This window comes from Bos grunniens, chromosome 19 (genome assembly GCF_055505025.1).
Source record: "Bos grunniens cultivar Pamir isolate PY7600 chromosome 19, Bosgru_T2T1.0, whole genome shotgun sequence".
In the NCBI taxonomy this organism is placed as follows: Eukaryota; Metazoa; Chordata; class Mammalia; order Artiodactyla; family Bovidae; genus Bos; species Bos grunniens.
In genome coordinates, this window is record NC_141183.1 from 36,863,307 (window position 1) to 36,882,250 (window position 18,944).

The 18,944-nt window shown below is 51.1% G+C and overlaps 1 protein-coding gene and 1 long non-coding RNA gene across 21 annotated transcripts in view; one reads left to right on the top strand and one right to left on the bottom strand.

The window, feature by feature from the left end:
* The first annotated feature begins 230 nt into the window (after positions 1 to 230).
* Positions 231 to 18,944, top strand: part of MINK1 (misshapen like kinase 1) — a 47,415-nt gene continuing 28,701 nt past the window's right edge. For all 20 annotated transcript variants that reach the window (XR_015148012.1, XR_015148013.1, XR_015148011.1 and 17 more), the window contains exon 1: positions 231 to 863. Coding sequence is in view for 17 of the 20 variants with exons in the window: in XM_086359413.1 (XP_086215539.1) it covers positions 807 to 863 (57 nt within the window). In the remaining 3 variants the exon portion in view is untranslated. The remainder of the gene's footprint in view (positions 864 to 18,944) is intronic.
* LOC147352205 (uncharacterized) lies at positions 10,157 to 11,397 on the bottom strand. The gene is made up of 2 exons (XR_015148014.1): positions 10,986 to 11,397; positions 10,157 to 10,698 (listed from the first exon to the last, which is right to left on the bottom strand). It is a non-coding gene; the product is annotated as an uncharacterized LOC147352205 (long non-coding RNA).

Below are 18,944 nucleotides of genomic sequence, written 5' to 3' on the forward strand. Positions count from 1 at the left end.
GCAGTCACGAGGCAGCCAGTCCCTCCTCCACTCCCCAGCCCCCAGACGGTTTCTCCAGCCAAGTTCTCACGAAGAGGCCCCTCCCTCAGCGGCTCCACTGTTGCTATGGCAATTAGGTGGGTGGACAGCCCATCCTATCTAGAGGCCACCCAGCCCTCGCGTGGGGAGTTACCATAACAACCCCCCTAGTAATAGAGGGGGTTGGGTCCCACCCCCCTTCCCCCGCAAATAGAGAGGTGGGTGGTTTGATTGGCAGCTGGGCACACGAAAGAGGAGGGAAAAGGAAGGAAAGGCGTCAAAGGAGAGCTCAGAAGGAAATGGGGGAGAGAAAGGGCAAAAAACAGGGGAAGGGAAGGAAACGCGTGTGCGCACGCGCGCCAGCTGGTGGGCGCGCTCCGCGGTCGCCTCGGCCGCCGCCCACTTCTTTCACGCCAGGCTCGCGCGGTCCCTCAGTCCTCGCGCGCGCCTTTCGCTCTCTCTCCTGCGCCTGCGCGCAGGTGTCGGCGCCGAGGGGGAGGGGGAACCCGGCGCGCCCGCGTCACGTTCCCTCTTCCACCCTCCCGGTGCGCGGCCACTCCGCGCCTGCGCAGGAGAGGCGGGAGGCTCGGGTTTCAGGCTCTGGGGCGAGAGCTCCTGTCAGTCGGTGGGTCGGCCCTCCCGCCGGCCCTCCCCCTCCCCGTTCCACGGGGGAGGCGCGGTGGAGCCCGCCCCCAGGATCCCCCGATGGGGGAGAAGCGGCGACGGCGGCAGCGGAATAACCGAGCCGGAGCGTGAGCGGCCCCGGGGCCCCGTTCCCGGTGGAGGCCATGGGCGACCCAGCCCCCGCCCGCAGCCTGGACGACATCGACCTGTCCGCCCTGCGGGTGAGCGCGCCACCCCCCCGCCCCAGCCTCGCCCGGTTCCCGTCCCCGCCGCTGGAGAGCGGGTGGCCGCACGCCTCGCGCGCTTCCCGGGAGCCGGGTCCCCCGCGGCGACCCCCGCCCCTCTCTCTGGCCCCCGCCCTCCGCTCCCCTTCCTCTCCACGCGCTGCAGATTCTGGGAGCCAGCTCGGTCCCCGCCCTGGGGTGCCCCGCCCCCATTCCTCTCTCCTCCTCTACCTTTACTCAGCTTCCGGACCCCTTCCTCCCAGGTGTTTGCGGGTCACCCTCCAGTTCCCCTGAACCTGCAGTATCTTTACCGTGGTGCCCCTTCCTGGCCCTTGATCCCCTTTGGGGCCTCTTTTCCTCCCGTTGCTCCTCTGTCTTCTTCCCCCGCCTCCTGTTTCCCGGCTCCTCGAATTTTGACTTTGCCACTGCCTCGCCAGCCTCCCCCTCATCACCCTCTCTCCTCCTCGCCCAGCCCTGAATTGCATCTCTTCGCCGGCCGGCACTTCAGCCTCCCCTCTCGGGCCGCACACCTCCTACCGCCGCCCTCACCCCGCTGCTCGGCTGCCGCCCGCCCCGGTGCCTTCGTTCGCGTTTCAGGTGCAGCAGTCCAGCACCAGGCATTTCCGGTCTCAGGGTCCCCCGCATATTACATTACCAACTCTGCAGCAGAGCAGTGGGGCTGGGAGGAAAGTCAAGTGCACCGGGGGAGGAGGGGACGCGTTTCTGGTCTTCAGAAACTCTGGCCTGGGCTGGGAAGAGGATGTTTACAGGTCTGTACACACACAAACACATGCAGCATGTGGTCCTTCGGGTTTGGAAAAGCTTGGGTATTCATGGCTTTGCTGGAAGGCGGGGGAGGCGATGGAGATCTCTCCAGGGAGGGGCTCATTAGAAAAGGGATCAGAGGGGAACAACTGCAGCAGGAATTTCTTGGAAATACCTATTCCTTGTCTCTCCTGGGGCCCTTGCACGTCCTCATTTGGGAGCTTTCAGCAGCATTTACCTGTTTTTCTTCAGCAGGGAGCCCTGGCTTAAGGGGCCACTGAGTGATTTCAAGGTGAAGACTCCAGCCTATCCCCCAGGGGGTGTTTTTGTCCTGTGTCCTTCAGGCTCTCTCAACAGGCCAGGGTGTTTGGGGAGAGCAGGGCTTCCCATCTCTGGGTCGGGTGCTCCGGAGGCCCCTATTGAAATGTCTTCTGGCTTTTGAGTTGGTCAGGGAATGTGGCCAGTAGCAGGAAAAGGCGGTCAGCCACACAGGTGCCCCGGATATGACTGGAGGGGAGAGGGGAATTGAAGAGAGCAGAGTCATGTCGTTAATTGGGTTTCTCTAGGTGACACAGTTTTTCTTGCCATTCAGGTCATAATTTGTTTGGTACAACGTTGAGCTAGGAGACCTGACTTGCTTCAGATAAGGTGATGGTTGCTGAGGAGGGGGAGATGGAACATTGAGTTTCTCTCTCTCTGTGTATGTGCGTTTAGGGGAAGAGGGTCTGAAGGCTTTGGGAAGGAGAGTCTTAATCAGTTTAAACTGTGATTCTCAAGTCAGGCCAGCTGGGGTGTAAGATGGAAATCCAGGCTCCCCTTAGTGTACTATCTATAGCGTGAGTCCCCACCTTCCCTTCCCACCTTGGTTGTTGATTAACTCGCTGCAGGTTCCTGTTGCTGAGGTGACTTAAATATAATAAAAACAGGTGGGTCCAAACCATGATCTTTGGCTTAAACCTTGTGGGGCTCTGCTTGGGCTTCTCTTTTCCTTTAGCCTCTTCTGCTAGTTTGGCCTGGATCCTCGGCCTGGGATTTCCAGCAGTTCTGCAGACACCCTATGACCTTGGATGTGGTATTTCCCTTCTTAACTTCTCTACTTTTGAAGCAGTGTTAGCCTCTTTCCTCAATCATCTCCTGCCCTGTTCTCCTCTCCTTCCCTCCAGAGAGGCCCTTGACCTGCTCCCAGTGCTTATGGTCTTTCCTGCCTCAGGCATTTTAAGAAAGCATCCCTCTTCCCCTACTACCACCCCAGTACTCCAGGGCTTGAGGTGGGGGGAAGCACTTCTTTTGAAATAGGACTGCAGAAGGCCTGTTGGACTTTTCTCAGGGAAGGACCTGTCCCCTCTGCCCCACCTCAGAGAGCCCCTGTGTAACAGCTGGGCTCAGTCATCTCTTATTCTGTTCTTGTCTGTCGAGAAATGGCAACCTGGAGAATTAGCAGAAAAGTGTTTCTCTAAACTGGGGAGGGGGATTGGAGAGGAGCATATTCAGCATTTATTAGCCAGCCTCACAGAGTCCAAGTTGTTTTTATTCTCTTGTTTCAAAATAAGGCTTAGCTTTCAGGTGGTGATGAGAGTCATAGGCTGATATTAGGAAAGATTGAATGGCACTATCTCTTAGCCATGGGTGGGGAGGCGGGTAGACCTGCCACTTTGTGACCACAGGCACGCTTGACCTCTTTAAGGCCCTGTCTTCTGGCCCAGTAGTGTGGGGTTGTGTGCCTAAGTTTAGGTCCCCGCTTTCTCACTTATGAGTAACCATGGCCTTTCTCCCCCTTCTTCCCGGGTTGGCTGCAGATTCTGCCAAGAGCCTCACTTTCTCATTCTCCGTTTGCTCATCTGTATAGTGGTGATGGTACTGAACTCAGAGTTACTGAGGACTGGGTGAAATACTGCATATTAAGTACTTAGTCCAGTTCCTGGCACATCATGACCATATGATTGCCCTTATTGTTAATTGTTATCAGATGACAATCAGAGAAGGCTTCTGGCACAAGTGTATCTAAAATAGCACTCCCGCCCCTGCTTCATTTTTGTATAAATTTTTATATAGCATCCCTCAGTCTGCTTTGTTTTATTTTGTAGTCTTTATCACTAACTGACATGTACTTGTCAACCCTGACTAAAATATAAGTTCAGTGAAAGCTAGGATTTTGACTCTTCTGTTCAGTTTTGCATCCCCAGGGCCTATAACCGTGTTTTGCACGTGGGGGGGTCTCAACTGTTGAATAAATGCGTGTCCTAACAAGTGAAAACTCTTAGCTCTAAGCTCTGCTTAAAGAAAGCATTCAATAAACATCATGCTGGTTAGGCTTTTCTTGCCTTTTGTATACACACAATTAAGAATATATCTTTTCTGAGTTTTTTGGAATGAGACCTCGTCTGGTGGTAAACAGAGCTCTGGAAGCCTCCATCTGAGACTTGAAGTAAAGTTAGGATCTTCCAAGAGAAAGAAAATGGGCCTCTTATTTCAGACCCTTTCTGTGTCCAAGTTTGGTTATATTCCAGAAGAATCTTCTGACTGGTAACTCCTGGCTTCTCACAGAGCAGAAATATCAGTGGAAGTGGATGGGACAAGGAGGGAGCAGGCCCTGGGCTGACCTCTTTCCTTTTGTGTTGCTCCTCGTGGTTGACCCGCTTCACAGACCCAGCAGCTTCTCTCTACTGTCCAGCCAGCTGGAAGTTTTAGACTGCAGTGTCCTTGGAACCGGGGGGGGGGGGGGGGGGGTGCTGCGCTCAGTGTGTATGGAAATAACACCACGGCGCACAGGCAGGAGGGACTCGTTGCCGGGCAGTCGTGCTGACGGAGACGTTCTTGCTCTAACAGTCTTGTGGTGTTGTGTCTCTTCTCTGGAGGAGCCTCTTCCCTTTCCTTTTCTCTATGCGAGGCTGTGGAACTAGCACCACTTGGAGGGCTGGCAGTTCTGGGCGTGTGTTTCTAGGCCGATGAGCAACCACTGCACTCTGATGTGCTGGCTGTCCAAATGTTGATGATAGATGCCTCAGGCCAGGGCTGGACAGGCTGATCTGCAGCAGAAGCAGGGGCTTTGAGTGGGGACTTTTTCCCTAGAGAACTGCAGGTGAGGGTGGGGCTCTTGGGGGAACTAGTGGCACTTGGAGTGAAGTGAAAAGCTGCTTTGTGAAAAGTGAAAAGGTAGCAGAGAACTTTGCTAGAAGGAGATGTTCACCCATCTTCCAAGCTAGGAAGGAGACATCGCCACCTTTTGTGCCCTGGGTAGGACAGAGCCCTTGCCCTTTGTGATCCACAGAGGGGAGGGTCTTTGGAGAAGTGAGGTTTTCACAGTTAAGAGAACAGTAAGAGGGTCAGCAAGAGAGCTGGCCTGCCTACCACCACCAGCTTCTCCCAGGAGTTCAGTTAACAATAATCTAATTTCAGATCTGGCCTCCATTCCTTTCCACTCTGAACTGTGTGCCTAAAACGGGACAACAGCTTGGGTAGGTTGAGTGTCCTTGCCCGTCATCTGGGGACAAGATAGCAGGAAGTGTACAGCTGCCCTTTATGAGCTTGTACTTTGGCCTTGGTTAATAAATAAGGAATGTGGTGACCTCTCAACCCAGGAACATAAAACAGTTCTGGGACTGCAGAGCATCTCCAGAAGCCGTTTGAGAGTCTGCCCGACTGATCTTTCTGTCTCTGAAGTTGTACCAGAGAGTTACCTGTAACATCCTTTTCTGCATCAGTCAGCAAGCATTGTTGGTCTACTATACTGAGAATCAGGTTCTAGATACTACAGGAAGGATGTAATAATGTGATGATACCATTCTAAGCCATTTAATCAGAGCTCTGGGAGCTTCCACCTAAGCAATGCCTTTGCAGGCTGAGGCTGTCCCCAACCCCCTCACACATATCCCCTACCCCCCGCAATTTTTAAACTTTCTGTCTTCCTCTATCTTAGAACCCTCAGGGTCAGAAAGTTTTTGTTAACTCTGATTGCTGTGACTCATACTCATTTTCTGTCTGTAGTGGTCAGTCTTCTTGAAATCTGATATCCAGTCTTTCCCCCTCCTCCAGCACTCACTTTACACCCACAACTCCCTCAGTTTTTTCTTTAGTAGGGCTGAAGAAATAGAACAGAAAGTGATCAAGTTAATAAGTCAAGTCTCAAAGCATTTCTCAAATGCCCAGAGAATATAGGAAGATACAAAAATATGACTTGGGAGAAGCCCACGTTCATTCTTTTCTCTCTCTTGTTCTCCCTGGCCTTTTCCTCCTAACCAGCCAGTCCTTGACTTCAGTCTGGGATTCTTCCATCTATGGAACACTCCGCAAGAGGGTAATTGAAAAGATGCTTGAGGTTTTTTGTTCTTAATATGGGGAGGAGATGGTAGAGGGAGGAGAAAATAAAGGGATGGAATTATGGTGACCAGGAAGCCCCTGGAGATTTTGCCCAGTGACCAGACAGCCAAGGATGTACTTGCTAAAGGTAGGATTTCCTGTTCTCCTTGAGAAAAGAACTAGAACTAGGCACAGAAGATACAATGACACACAAGATAGACACGGTTTTCCTATGTTCTAGTAGTAGGGAGAGACATTCATAAAACAATCATATGTATATCTCTCTATGTATAATCACATATGCAGAAAATTGCAAGCCATGATAAGGACTGTAGCAGAAAACTTTAGCAAGCCGTGAGAGCACATAACAAGAATTGTTTTTACTTTTTACAAGACAGAAATATTTGTTTGGTTGGTTAAGAGAGAAATCGCCTGTCAGAAAATCAAGCTGACAATGCCACAGAAAGTGGAGCTAGAGGTGAGCCAGTGGGTAGAATGTGGAACCCGAACTCGGAGACCCTGGAATGGGGCCGTTCTTAGGGTGGGGCTTTAGGTCAACAGTTAACCAAGGGATAGGGGCTTGAGGATGGGGGGAAAAGTCCAGGCTTCATTTCCAAAAGGATTTCTTCTGAATCTTCCTATGAGAGAAGAAAAAAAGTTTGTCTCTTTCAAAGGGTAAGGGTATGTATGTGGAAAGAGCATGTGACTCTTATTTTTATTTAGTGGGGGGAAGGTCTCAGTACTGGGTGTGTGCGAGTTCACACGTCGCTCTGCAGAGGGTGACTGCGTGTGCTTGTTGTCTTAAGTGGGTGTATGAGGGAGCGGGTGTACCACTAGATGTTTTATATCGGGGTGCCCAACCTCCGGGATCTCCTGCCTCATGATCTAATATGGACCTGATGTAATAATAGTAGAAATAAAGTGCACAATAAATGTAATGCACTTGAATCATCCTGAAACCACCCCCACTTACCAGTCCTTGGGAAAGTTGTCTGCCACAAAACCGGTCCCTCGTTCCAGAAAGGTTGGGGACTGCTGTTTTGTATCATATTTATGTATGTAAGGTACACAACATGTTTTGATAGACATAGGCATAGTGAAATGATAACTGCAGTCAAGCTAATTAACATTTTCATCTCCTTACACCTGTGTGTGTGTGTGTATGTGTGTGTGACTTGATGTCTTTGGCCCCGAGTAGTGCGTAGGGTTGGAAGGTAGGTAAATCTCACAGGAATAAGCATGAGCAGGCCCAGCCTTGGAGTTAGCTTCCATGGTCAGTTGGATTCTGTCTAAGGCTAGGTGGATACTGTATGTATAAACAGGTCTCTCTCAGTTTACACTGTACAAGTCAAGGATGAGTGGGGTGTGTCGGGAAGTGTTAACAATTTTGCACAGAGAACCACAGTCTTGGGTTTCTTGGAGGAGCCAGACTCCAGAAGCGGCTGAAATGTCAGGAGGGTGGGGCGGGCTGCCAGAAGTGTGTGGTGGCCCAGCCTGTGGTGTGGAGAGAGGGATGGGTGGAGGTCATGGAGACTCTGCCTGCAGCAAGGGGAATGCTGCAGGTTGGTAAGGGAGCAGCCGAGAAGACCTTGGACCGAGGAGGGAAGTGTGTGTCCTCACAGTGGGAGAGTCTTTGCAGCCAAGGGTGACAGGTGAAGCTTCTGTAGTCACAGCCAGGAACTGCCCCTCTCAGAGCCTGTGACTACGTCTGTGCCTGTGGTGGTGAATCTGCTCTGCCTTTTGGAGGAGAAGGGCCTCTTGAAAGCAGGCCCATGGCAGCGGGTCTTCTGAGGGAAAAGGGGAATCTTATCCCACCCTCTTCCACCAAAACCATCCAGGATAGGATCTGAAGGGCCGGACTTGCCAAGTTGGCTCCTAGACCACAGGCTTGGAGGAATTTTCTTTCAGCAGTGGTCTCTGCAGGGACACACTGAGGATCAGTAGGGCCGAGTGAGGAAGTTGCCACCTCCTTCCAGTCATCTCAGTGTCCACTTTCTCCACAAAACCTCCCCTGACTGTGCCAGCCCTCACTGGTCACCTTTTCACGGACCTTGTAATTTAGCATTTGAATATGTTTCACCTCTACTAAAATCATATTTCATCATCTTGTTTTCCCTTTCACTTCCTTAACTATAGGAACCATAATCCACACTTCGTGTTGAGCCTCACAGTGCATACAGACTACACAGCAGGGTTCAGTACTTATTCCCTTGATAAGCGATCAGGGGACAAACATTCTTGTCACTTTCCCACCGGAGTGCCTCGTATGTGCTGGGCACCATGTGACACAAAATAGCATCGTTCCTGACTAAGTGCTTCCCAACCCAGGGGGACACTGCCCTCCTGGGGGTGTTTGAAAATGTTGGGGAGGGAGGTTTCATTGCCAATTTGTCTCAGAAGCACTAACAACTTTAAATATTAATATGTGGGGATCAGGGCTGTGAAGCACCCGGTGATGACCGGAGAGCACACTGAAGAATTATTTTCCCACCCACCTTGCCGATAGGGCCTCTTGTGAACCTGTTATGGATGTGGAAAAGGTCAGGGGAAGGACTGGACAAGTTTCTCCCGTGAAGTCAGAAGTCGATCCTAAGCTCCCTCCTTTCCTTCTTTCCGGGCGGAGAGAGGAATATAGGCTGTAAACTACTCGTGCGCATGGCACGAAGCTCTTCTCGCAGCTCGGATCTGTCTGCCAGCACACCTCTGGAGGTAAAATGGGCCAGCTCCAGAGCCAGACTGCAAGGAAGATGATTTTCATGTTCTTTCTTCACCGCCTACCCACTCTCTCTTTCAAGGCACATTTGTAAGAGAGTGGCTGAAAAGCATGTCATACTTGGTCTTCAGTTCTGAGCAGCTTAGGAAAGAGTCTTCAAGAAAAGATTCAGACAGACTTTGTCTTGTAATAACCTGTAATGGAAAATAATCTTAAAAAAAAATATATATATATATATATAATTAAATCACTCTGCTGCTGTAAGCCAGAAATTGACACAGTTTTGTAACTCGGCTCTACTTCTATTGAAACAGAACAGTTGGACATGGGGTGCCCTAAAATCTGAGCAGCAGGGAGGCGAGAGGAGGAGGTAGGTGTGAGGTCCCAGTGTGAGAGCAGAGGCTGGTGCAGTGGTCTTTTCTCTCCAGTCTTTGCATCCTGAGGTTGGCCCCATGAAGCCAGAGGCGTGCTGAGGGAGTATCGTTGCTCAGTCTGCAGGGGAGTGACTAGAGGGAAGACCACTTGGCTAGTGTCCCCTTTGGAGAAGGACAGAGCTCTGGGGGTGAGTGAGTGGCTGGGAGCAGAGTGGCTGGTGGGGATGCGTGAATGTCGCAGGGCCACCATCACTTCTTGCTATCCGTATCCGACTCGAGGGGGCAAGACTGATGGGCTCTTGGTCTAGTCTAGCTAAGGTTTGGAGAAGTTGGGGAAAGTCCTTCTCACTTTCACAGTGTCCTTCACCATGGAAACTACCTTCAATCCCAGAGAGCAGGGTTGGGGAGGACAGACAACATGTGGTTCAGAAGTTGGCCAGTCCCTGTATCCCTTCAGACCTCTAGGAAGCCCTCTTTTTCTCTCTTTTTCAGTTTGGAACAAAAATTGCTCTGATACAAGTCATTTATATTTTAATGTGGATTCATTTCAAAAGGGGTTCTGGAGTGGAATAGGGAAAATAATGAATACTTGCTATGCAGAGCATTCCCTCCTTGTATAATCTCATTATTCCTCACAGTAACCCTTTGAAGTGGGATATTTTCCTCATGTTTCAAGATGAAGAGACCAAGGCTTACAGAACTTGGAAATTAAATAACGTGCCTGAGGACAGCCACTAAGCAGCAGGTCGCAGAGTCAGGCTCAGGTCTGACTCAACCCAGAACCTGAGCCCGTGCGCCCCTGCACTGCTGGAGGCCTGCGCCCAGGCGGCAGGTGTCTCTGGGGCGTGTTGAGGGGAGGGCGCCTGCCGCTGACATTCTGGACTGTGTGCCTCAAGCAGTGTTGTCTTGCACTTGCTTTAATCATGGACATGTGGCCTGTGGGAAACAGGCTTTGTGGGCTCACTCGGGACAATATAACACTGTCCATAAAACGTCTGTGGTGAAGAATTGTATTAGGAAACTTTGAAACATGGCCTATTTCATGGTTTGGAGGCAGCCTGTAAGAGCAGTGGTCACGGCCTCTAAGAGGTCACCGTTTATATCTGTCTTGGCAGTGGACAGGTTTTAATCACATGGGAGCATTTTTTGAGAAGAGAGGATGACTCTACTTATTTATTTAGTAAATGACTTAAAAATTTTTTAATATTTAATTGTCTGGCTGCAGCGGGCCTGAGTTGTGGCGTCAGGATCTCTGTTGCGTCGTGTGGGATCTTGCGTTGCTTACGTGGACTGTAGTTGTGGCACAGGGACTTAGTTGCTCCGCATATATGGGGTCTTAGTTCCTCGACCAGGCATCGAACGTGTGCCCTGCATTCGCAGGCAGATGGGTAACGACTGGACCATCAGGGAAGTAAAAACATAGTAAGTGACCTTAGCCTGAGCCATTGGAACTGCTGGTGGGTTGGTGTTGATGGGCACATGCTGAGAATACAAAGATCCAGGGGCCTGTGCCCAGAACTGGTGGAGATTTCTGGATGTCAGGCTGCCAGGCGGCATTCTCTGATGATGGGAGCGAAAAGGGTGTGCAAGAATTCAGATTTATTCTGGAGGAAAGAGCATTAATGATTCAGAAGAAGCCCTGTTCTTCAGAGGGAGGAGAAAAAGACTGGCTCATCCATCCCACCTTAAAATTAAAAAAAAAAAAAAACTGTAGTTATTAATAAATATACACAACATAAAATTGACCATCTTAGCTGTTTTTAAGTGCACAATTTGGTGACATCAAGTACATTCTTGTTGTGCAACCGTCACTGCTGTCCCCTCCAGAACGTTTTCATCTTCCCCAGCTGAAACCCTGTCCCCATGAAACACCCAACTCCCCACCCCCAGCCTCTGGCAACCACCCATCTGTGTCTCCTCCCTTTGTGTGTGTGCAGAGCTAAGCAGAGGGCTGACATGGCAGATACTTACTATTTGTCGAGTCAGGTGAGGTGACCTGTTTCAGAAGTCCGTGTGTCATCAGCCAACCCGGGCCACTCCCCATCCTCCTGGCTCCAGCGCAAGGCATTAGGCCTCCGAGGGGGGTTTTCAGTGAAATGGCCACATGGAATCACAAAAGATTCAGGAACGGAAAGAGAAGTTGAGGGTTTCTTTTCCGTATTCAGCTCCTTTTGCCATCTCCCAGCTGGGCTTTGCTTTCTGGTTCTGTTGTACTTATATGCGTCATCTTGTTTACTCTTAGCCCTTACTTCTCATCCTGGGGGTGTGGTGGGTAGCTACAGAGGAAGGTGGGAAGGAGACCATGCAGGGGACAAAGCTAATCAAATGAAACAGCATATCTCTGTGTGTGAGGGGTTCCTGTGTTAACAGAGAGGGCTTCTCCCTGGAAGTAGAAGAAAACCATCCTTAGATGAGTACATTGTACCCAGAGGAGGGTCTCTGTCTTTTCTGTGTTTCCCCTTTCCCAAGGGGTGGCCAGTGGTGTAACTCTGGCTGGCAGCTTATTTGACAGACATGTATTCATGTATCATGAGGAGCAGAAAGGTGACATCAAGTAGAAGGAGGTAGTTGTTTAAAATCAGGCAGTCTGAGCTCAGGAGCTTCTTTCCTGTGGGATGACAGGCCACAGCAAAGGCTTAGATTCTCACGGGGAGGAAGGAGTGGTCAGCTGTGAAAGCTGTCATGGGGAAATCGAGGGCAGCCTTTGAGGCTCCTTTGATGTCACCTTCCTGGGTCTCCAGGCCTGCAGAGTTTGGAGCCTGGTCAGGCTGTATTCCTCTGTGGTGTCCACACCCCTGGACAGACCCAAAGCATGACCTAGAATTGAATTGGATTTCTTAGAATACAGGTGACCAATTCCATGGCCTGCCTAGCCTCCTCCCTTTGTTCACACCACTTACAGTTTTTTCATTGACCTTCGTGGGGAAGGAAGTATAAAGGAAGGAGAGGCAGGCTTGGCAATTAAGTCACCCAGGAAGAGAGGAGGGCAGGGGAGCCCTGTGTGGTGGAGAGGCCTGTCTTACAGGTCAAGATCTAGGCCACAGGGCCTCTAGTCGAAGGTTCGGGGAGCAGCTTAGGATCCCCTGTTCGGGGCTGTTTCCCTGGATCACCCACCCTGGTGTCAGGTCCCAGGGCCTGAGGACTCGGTCTTTTCGGTTTCCTACACACAACCTTACAGGAGGCTCCACGTGTTCACCATCACCTTCCAGGGTCTGCCCCATGGCCCTCCTCACCACAGCCCCTCTCACTCCAATCTAAAGCCTGTTTCTTTCTTAGACTGAGTCAACTATAAATGGATTGATGGTTTTTCTTGGACTGAGCCTGGTTCACTCACCCCTGGTGCTCATGGTGCGAATGGAGGAGCACTGCACTCCTCACTCATGGGAACACAGCCTTCCCTAGGTATTATCCTGCCGTCTGGCATTGTGCCTGCCTGGATATGGTTGTTATCACCACCACCGATAAAAGCACGGAGTGGCTTAAGTGTCCATGTTTAAAGCAGAGCCTCCATGGACCATGTGACATTTTTAAAGGTGCCAGCCGCGGGCCAGGGTCCCAGAGCTGGTTAGACCTGAACTCAGAGGCTCCTGCTGCTCTGCTGCAGTGCCCAGGCCCCAGCAGAAACAGAGGGCTCCCGTGTGTTTGGTCAGTCTGGAGTTCAAGGTGCATTCTGTGCAGATGAGGTGTGTGTCGCAAGTCAGTGATTAATGTACCCACTGCTGCCCGCATCCCGCGCCCCATCCTTGAAACCTGCCCAGGTGGGGCAGGAGTGACGTCTGCAGAGAGCTCCCCGGTGGAGGCCTGCTGACACAGGGCTGTCAGAGTTGAGGCAATGTGATATATGGAGCCGGCATGGAATCAGGAGCCTGGAGACCTGGCTCCTGTTTCAGTTCCTCTGGCTTACAGGATGAGCGTCATCTCTCTGGGACTTGGGTTTCCTCACTTAGGAAAACAAAGGGATAAGAATAGAGGCTCTTAATCAGAGGCATGCTCAGAGTCACCTGGGTAGCTTCTTTAACCCACGTTTTACCCAGACCCTGCCCCTCCTCGCCAGGTGATTCAGTCTTCCCAGGGCAGGGCCTTGGTATGTGTGTTTTCCCAGGTGAGCAGATTCCCTTTGAGAACCACTGGACCAGATAATCCTTAAGCTCCCCCCCGCCCCCAGACCCAAGAGGCCTCTCCTCCCTTCTTTCCTCTCTTCATTGCTAAAAATCTTTGAGCACCAAGTTGGGACGTGGGGCAGGGCATCCAGGAAGGATACCAAAGAAAGGGAAGGTTCAGAAAGATCTGAAGGACCATTTGAAGTAAGAACATCAGTATGGGTGCGCTCCTTGTTGTTCAGTTGCTCAGTAGCGTCCAACTCTTGGCAGCCCCATGGACTGCAACATACCATGCTTCCCTGTCCTTGTCCATCTTCCAGAGTTTCCTCAAACTTGTGTCCGTTGAGTCGGTGATGCCATCCAACCATCCCGTCCTCTGTTGTTCCCTTCTCCTTCTTAGGCTCCCCTGAGTCTGTTAGAGCTGAGGGAAGAGGAGGCAGACCCGGTGAGGACTGACCTGGGAAGACAGGACATCTTTACTTGCCCTTTGAAGATAGGGAGGGACCTGGATATCGGGGCCTTTCCCATCCTCACAGGTGTTGGAGAGGGATTTGAATCCAAACTCCAGTTCTGTCACTTACTGTGTGACCTCTGGCAAGGTCATAATTACCCCCATGCCTCATTTTTGCCATTTGTCAAAGACCCACCTAACAGGGCTGTTTCGAGGGTTAAACAGAAGTGTATAAGTACTTGGCCTGGTAACTGCTCGTTAGATAGGTGGTAGCTGCATGATTTCTCCTATGAAAGCCCCCAGAAAGGATGTCTCCTGGGGTTCTGTTAACATTCCTCTTCTTCACATTTTGTTTGGGGAAAGAGAAAACCACCCAGTGTCTTGAGTTCAATCTTAATGGCTGTCCGTGAGTGAGTCACTCAGCCCCTAGGTGTGGGTCTGGCTTTCCCTTCTCTACCGTAGAGCGTTCTACCCTCTTCCAGTGGAAAAAAGAGCAACTTCAAAATCTAATGTCTCAACTTGAAACTCCTGTTTGTCCTGCCCCCTGAGTCAGGAATTCCAGCCCCACATGCCCTTGAGTGTAGATGCTGCGGGCTCAGCTGGGGGTGGGGGTAGATCTGCACCTCACCCTCGGGACATTCTGATGGGGATAAACCGCTTGGTTCAGATGTGAGAGACAGGACTTTACACCGAAATGTGTAAAGTGCTTTATGGAAAGGCTACTTGGATCCTCGATGGCCTTGCCTGGAGACTTAAGGCTCTTTCTCCGTCAGGACCTAGGGCCTTCCCCACCTCTGACCTTCGCTGAGTTAACTCTGACTTGTCTTTTTGGTCTCAGACTAAATATCACTTCCCCATCAGCCCTTTACTGCCCCAACCCCTATCATAACCTCCCTTTAATCTTTCAAAAAGTATTCTGTGTACTTTTTAAAATTTTATGCGTTTATTAATTGATATTATTTCTAACTGCGCTGGGTCTTCGTTGCTGCGCATGCGCGTTTGTCTAGTGTGGTGAGCAGGGACTGCTCTCTGGCTGTGGCGCGCGGGCTTCTCATTGTGGCGGCTTCTCTAGTTAGGGAGCACGGGCTCTAGGGCGCACAGGCTTCGGTAGTTGTGGTTTGAGGTTTGAGAGCACAGGGTAAGTGATTGTGGTGCCTTGGTTTAGTTGCTCCACAGCATGTGGGATCTTCCCCTACCGGGAAACGAACCAGTGTCCCCTGCGTTGCAAGGCCGATTCTTAACTGCTGGACCACCAGGGAGGCCGTGTACTTTTTCTTACTGCCTATCGCAGTTCAGTGTGTGTAGTTGTGTAATTGTGTCTTTAATGTTTGCTTCCTGTAAGCTCCACAAAGGAAGGGTCTGTTTCTGTTTCATTCACTGCCACGTTCTGTTCTCTGCCAGGCACTCGACGTTTGTTGAATGACTGCACGACCTGGTCACAGGGCCCTAAAATTGGCAGGAATGTAGCCAGGGAAGCTTTCTCAGGATAAAAGAGGAGAGGTGGGCCTGGTGAATAGTTGGATGAGCATGTTTGCTCCATCTTGCTGGTCAGGAAATTCCTCCCTCTGTCTCACCTATGTACCCCTTGGGCTGTAATTTATTCTGAGTTGGTCCTTGGTGGGGCCAGAGAATTTCTGGTCTCCACCCTTCAGAGAGTAACCCTTTCTAAGTCTGATTCAGACAGTCCTACCTTCCCCTCCCTGTGGGCCCCACCCTCCACCTGCTCTTCTCTCAACTGACTCAGCTTGGCGCCCTCTACCCTTCCTTCCAGAGTGTCTTCTCATAGTCCCCTGTCTGTCATAGCCTTCCTCCCTGTGTCCTCTCTGATGGCATCTGGCCAGGTTTTCCCCATCTGGAAGTAGAAGCCACATAGGAGTCAGACAAGACCTAGGCTTTCTTGGTCATGAACCCTCCCCAGCCTCTTGCCTGGTGTTTGTGGACACCTGATTCCCACAGGAGGCGGTTGGCAATGAAGTCTAATGGTTTGTTTGTGCTAGAATGGAAAACCAGCAGCGAGAAGCCTTATTATTATCCAGCCCCTCATTGTTGTCATCCTGCATGAGCTTGGTGTCTGCCTGCCTGAATGGCCTTGATGTCTGCCCCCCTCCTGCCTCCTTGCTTCCAAGCTCTGCCCTTTCTCTCCTGTTGTCTGCTTGCCAGGGACCCCCCCCCCCCCGCACCGCCCCCTGTGCCTTTCAGCCCTGCCTCCAAGGCCGTAGTCCTTTTTTCCCTCCCTTCTCTCTCGCCTGCCCTCCTCACAGTTCTACTTTTTTGTCTTGTCTATTTTCTCCCAAGCTGCCACTCTTCACTCTAAATCCCAGGAAAATCACCTTCTGACAGAGTTTTTCCTTGGCTCTATGGGAGGCAAGTCTCTTCATAATGACTCTGCAAATTTATAGCACTTTCGTGGGTATCAAAATGTTTGTACATCCATGAACCCTTGTGAGCTGGGGTTGGGTTGGTAAGGAAAAGAGGCTCTGCAAGCTTAAGTGATTTGCTGATTTGCCTTCATGATATGAAAGAATCAGAGCCAGTGCCCAGGCCTTCTGATTCTCAGTGAAGTCTAAACCATTCCCTGTCATTCCGTCTTACTAGCCTCCTGGTTGCCTTGCTACTTCAGCTAAGGAAACATGTCTCCGAGTCATCCGCTCCTACTTTGGAACCTTCCTTTAAGTTGTCTAAGATGCGACCTTCCTCTGCCCTTCACCTAACCCAGCCTCTGCCCCCTTCTTTCTCCTTTCCAGAAAGCTTGGCTCTCTTCTCCCTCAGGAACCTTCCCCGTTCTCTATTCTTTCCCTGTTGCTTCTTACAGCCTTTGGGTCCTTGTTAATGTTTCCCTTTGATTTTAGCCAGTGATAAAGGAGTTCCTGCTATAAGAAAGTCCGCTTTCTAGTAATATATGTTTACCCAACATATAAATTATGGGGCACTGATTCACATAACAAAAGAGGATTCACTTTCAGTAGCTGCCCTTGTTCATTGCTTTTAAGTGACTGTTTGTGGATTATTTTGGAAAAAAAATGGAGATTAAACCCACAGCTAGTGTTAGAAACCATAGCACTAGGGAAAGGGGATGTTTTATCTAAATAGCACCTACTTTCTTCTGTTTTTATATCCATTCAACAGAAGGGTATTGAACGTAGCCTTGGGCTTCTCTGGTGGTTCAGTCAGTAAAGAATCTTTTGCAATGCAGGATACCTGGGTTTGACCCCTCAAGAAGGAAATGGCAACCCACAGCAGTATTCCTGCCTGAAAAATCCCATGGACAGAGGAGCATGGCGACCATGGGGTCGCAAAGAGTCAGACACAACTGGGTGACTGACACTTTGACTTCTTAAGACTTTGTCTTGCAGAGGACAAACAATTAAAGAATCAGTCACAAAAATGAAGTTGGGGCCACGAAAGGGGCCGTGCAGAGTGCCGTGGGAGCAGGACCACAGTCAGGGAAACTTCCTGGAGGAGATGGGGTCTGTGTTGAAGTCTGGAAGGATGTGCTCAGGGCATCCAGGTCAAAGGGAGGGGAGAGATGGAGTTGGAAGAGTGGACAGCATGTGCCCAGAGGTGAAAAGGGGCGTGGCGTATTAAAAGAACCAAGAACTCCTTGCCTTGCCCTTCTCCCCCTACCCCGCCACCCCCCCACCCCCACCCCCATCCCCCCACCCCCACCCCCCCCCACCCCCCTGCCACAGGACGGGAATGGGTGGGGCTCCAGGTAAACCATTCTTTGGATCATTAGCTGTAAGGCAGTTAGATCTGAGCCTAAGGAAGAGCCTCTCTGGCCCACAGAAGGCCAATGGAATCCAGTGGACAGAGCTCTGGGGCACGTGTGCCATGGGAGGCCTCCTTGGATTTGCCATCAGAAGACGAACCAGGCTCCACTTTGAAAACACAACGTCTTGGAGCCTTGGTTTCCTTATCTGTGAAGTGGAGTAATAATTCCTGCCTGGCTTCCCTCCAGGTCAGAGGCACAAATGAGATAACGACTGTGGAAACACCTTGTAAATTGTGAAGAGCTGGGTGGTTGGATGATGGCAGCAGAGGCAGCAGCTGGGAAGTGATGAAGTTGATGCTCTTGGCCACAGACAGTCTCTGTGTTCATTATGGCAGAGACAAGATCAAACTCTGACAGCTTGTAGCGTTTTATTCACAAAGGCTTTAAAAACTTGAGACTTGGGAAGTGAGTATTAGAGAAGTAAAGGGAAGACACCACCCTCAGCTGCCTGGAAGACTGCAAGACCTTCCAGCTCTGAGCAGGGGGATGGCTAGAATGACCTCCCTTCTGAGGCTGGGAGTTGTCACCCCAGGCCTGTAGTTCTCTGTTTTCCTTTAGCTGCTGGAGCCAGGCGGAACCTCAGAAGCAAGCTGTTTATCTTGTAGGTTTTTTGGTTTATTTTTAAATTTCTGACTGTGATGGTATTTATTTTTTCCTTTTCCCTTTCCCCACTTCTCCAGCTTAGCATCAGAAAGAGACCATCTGTCCCCGGCCTCGCCTGCGGCCATTTTAGAACCAGCACCAGGCTGCTGCTCAAATTCTGGTCCCCTTTCCTCCTCCCCTCCCTCCCGCACCGCGTGTCTCTCCTTTGGCTCCCTGCACGGGTCAGCTGCCCGCCTCCTGTGGGGCTTTCCATCCAGGAAAACCCTCTGGTCTGGATAAAGCCCCCAGCCGAGGGCGTCCGGGCAGCCAGGTCTGTGGGGAACCTGGGCGCTGAGGCATGGAGGGCACGGCTCCCAGCCTGGCGCAGGCTGGGCCCCTGTCCGCTCTGACTGGTTTCTGATCCGAATGGTATTTGTGTTCATGTGTGTGTGTCAGGTCTGGACTTGCTTCTGCCTCTTTGTGTATCTGTGTGTGTGTGTTCATGATCGCGTGTGTCCTTCTGGCGTAGGGACCCAGAAAGAGTGACTTAAAAAACTACTCTCTGCCAGCACATAAGCATCCTTCCTGGTTTCTCTCCTGCCCCTCCGCTCCAGGGCACACTCCGTTCCTCCTCCTCCTGTACTCCTTTTCCAAAAAAATGCTTCAAAGCCGCCGACAAGCAGAGGGCGAGTACTTCACGGTGTGGAACCAGAATAAAAGGATGCACTTCAGTTCTGCAGTGTGGGGTAGGCTTATCCATGGCAGAGAGGAGCGTCAGCTTCAGAGAGGAATGAAGACTAGGAAGGGAGTCTTCTGAAGGCTGTCTGGTTCATTACTGGACGTTGTGGATGACGGGGAGTTGTGGAGGGTTTTAACCTTCCTTTCGAGCTCTCTTCTCTCCTGTTTGTTGGCTCTGTGAGGAGGTGCCTTGACGGTTCCTCCCCCCCACCCAACCCCCCGCCGACTCCGGCCGACTTCCTTTCTCCCACGGGAGTGTCTGTCTGTCTCATGCTTTGGCCTTGGGC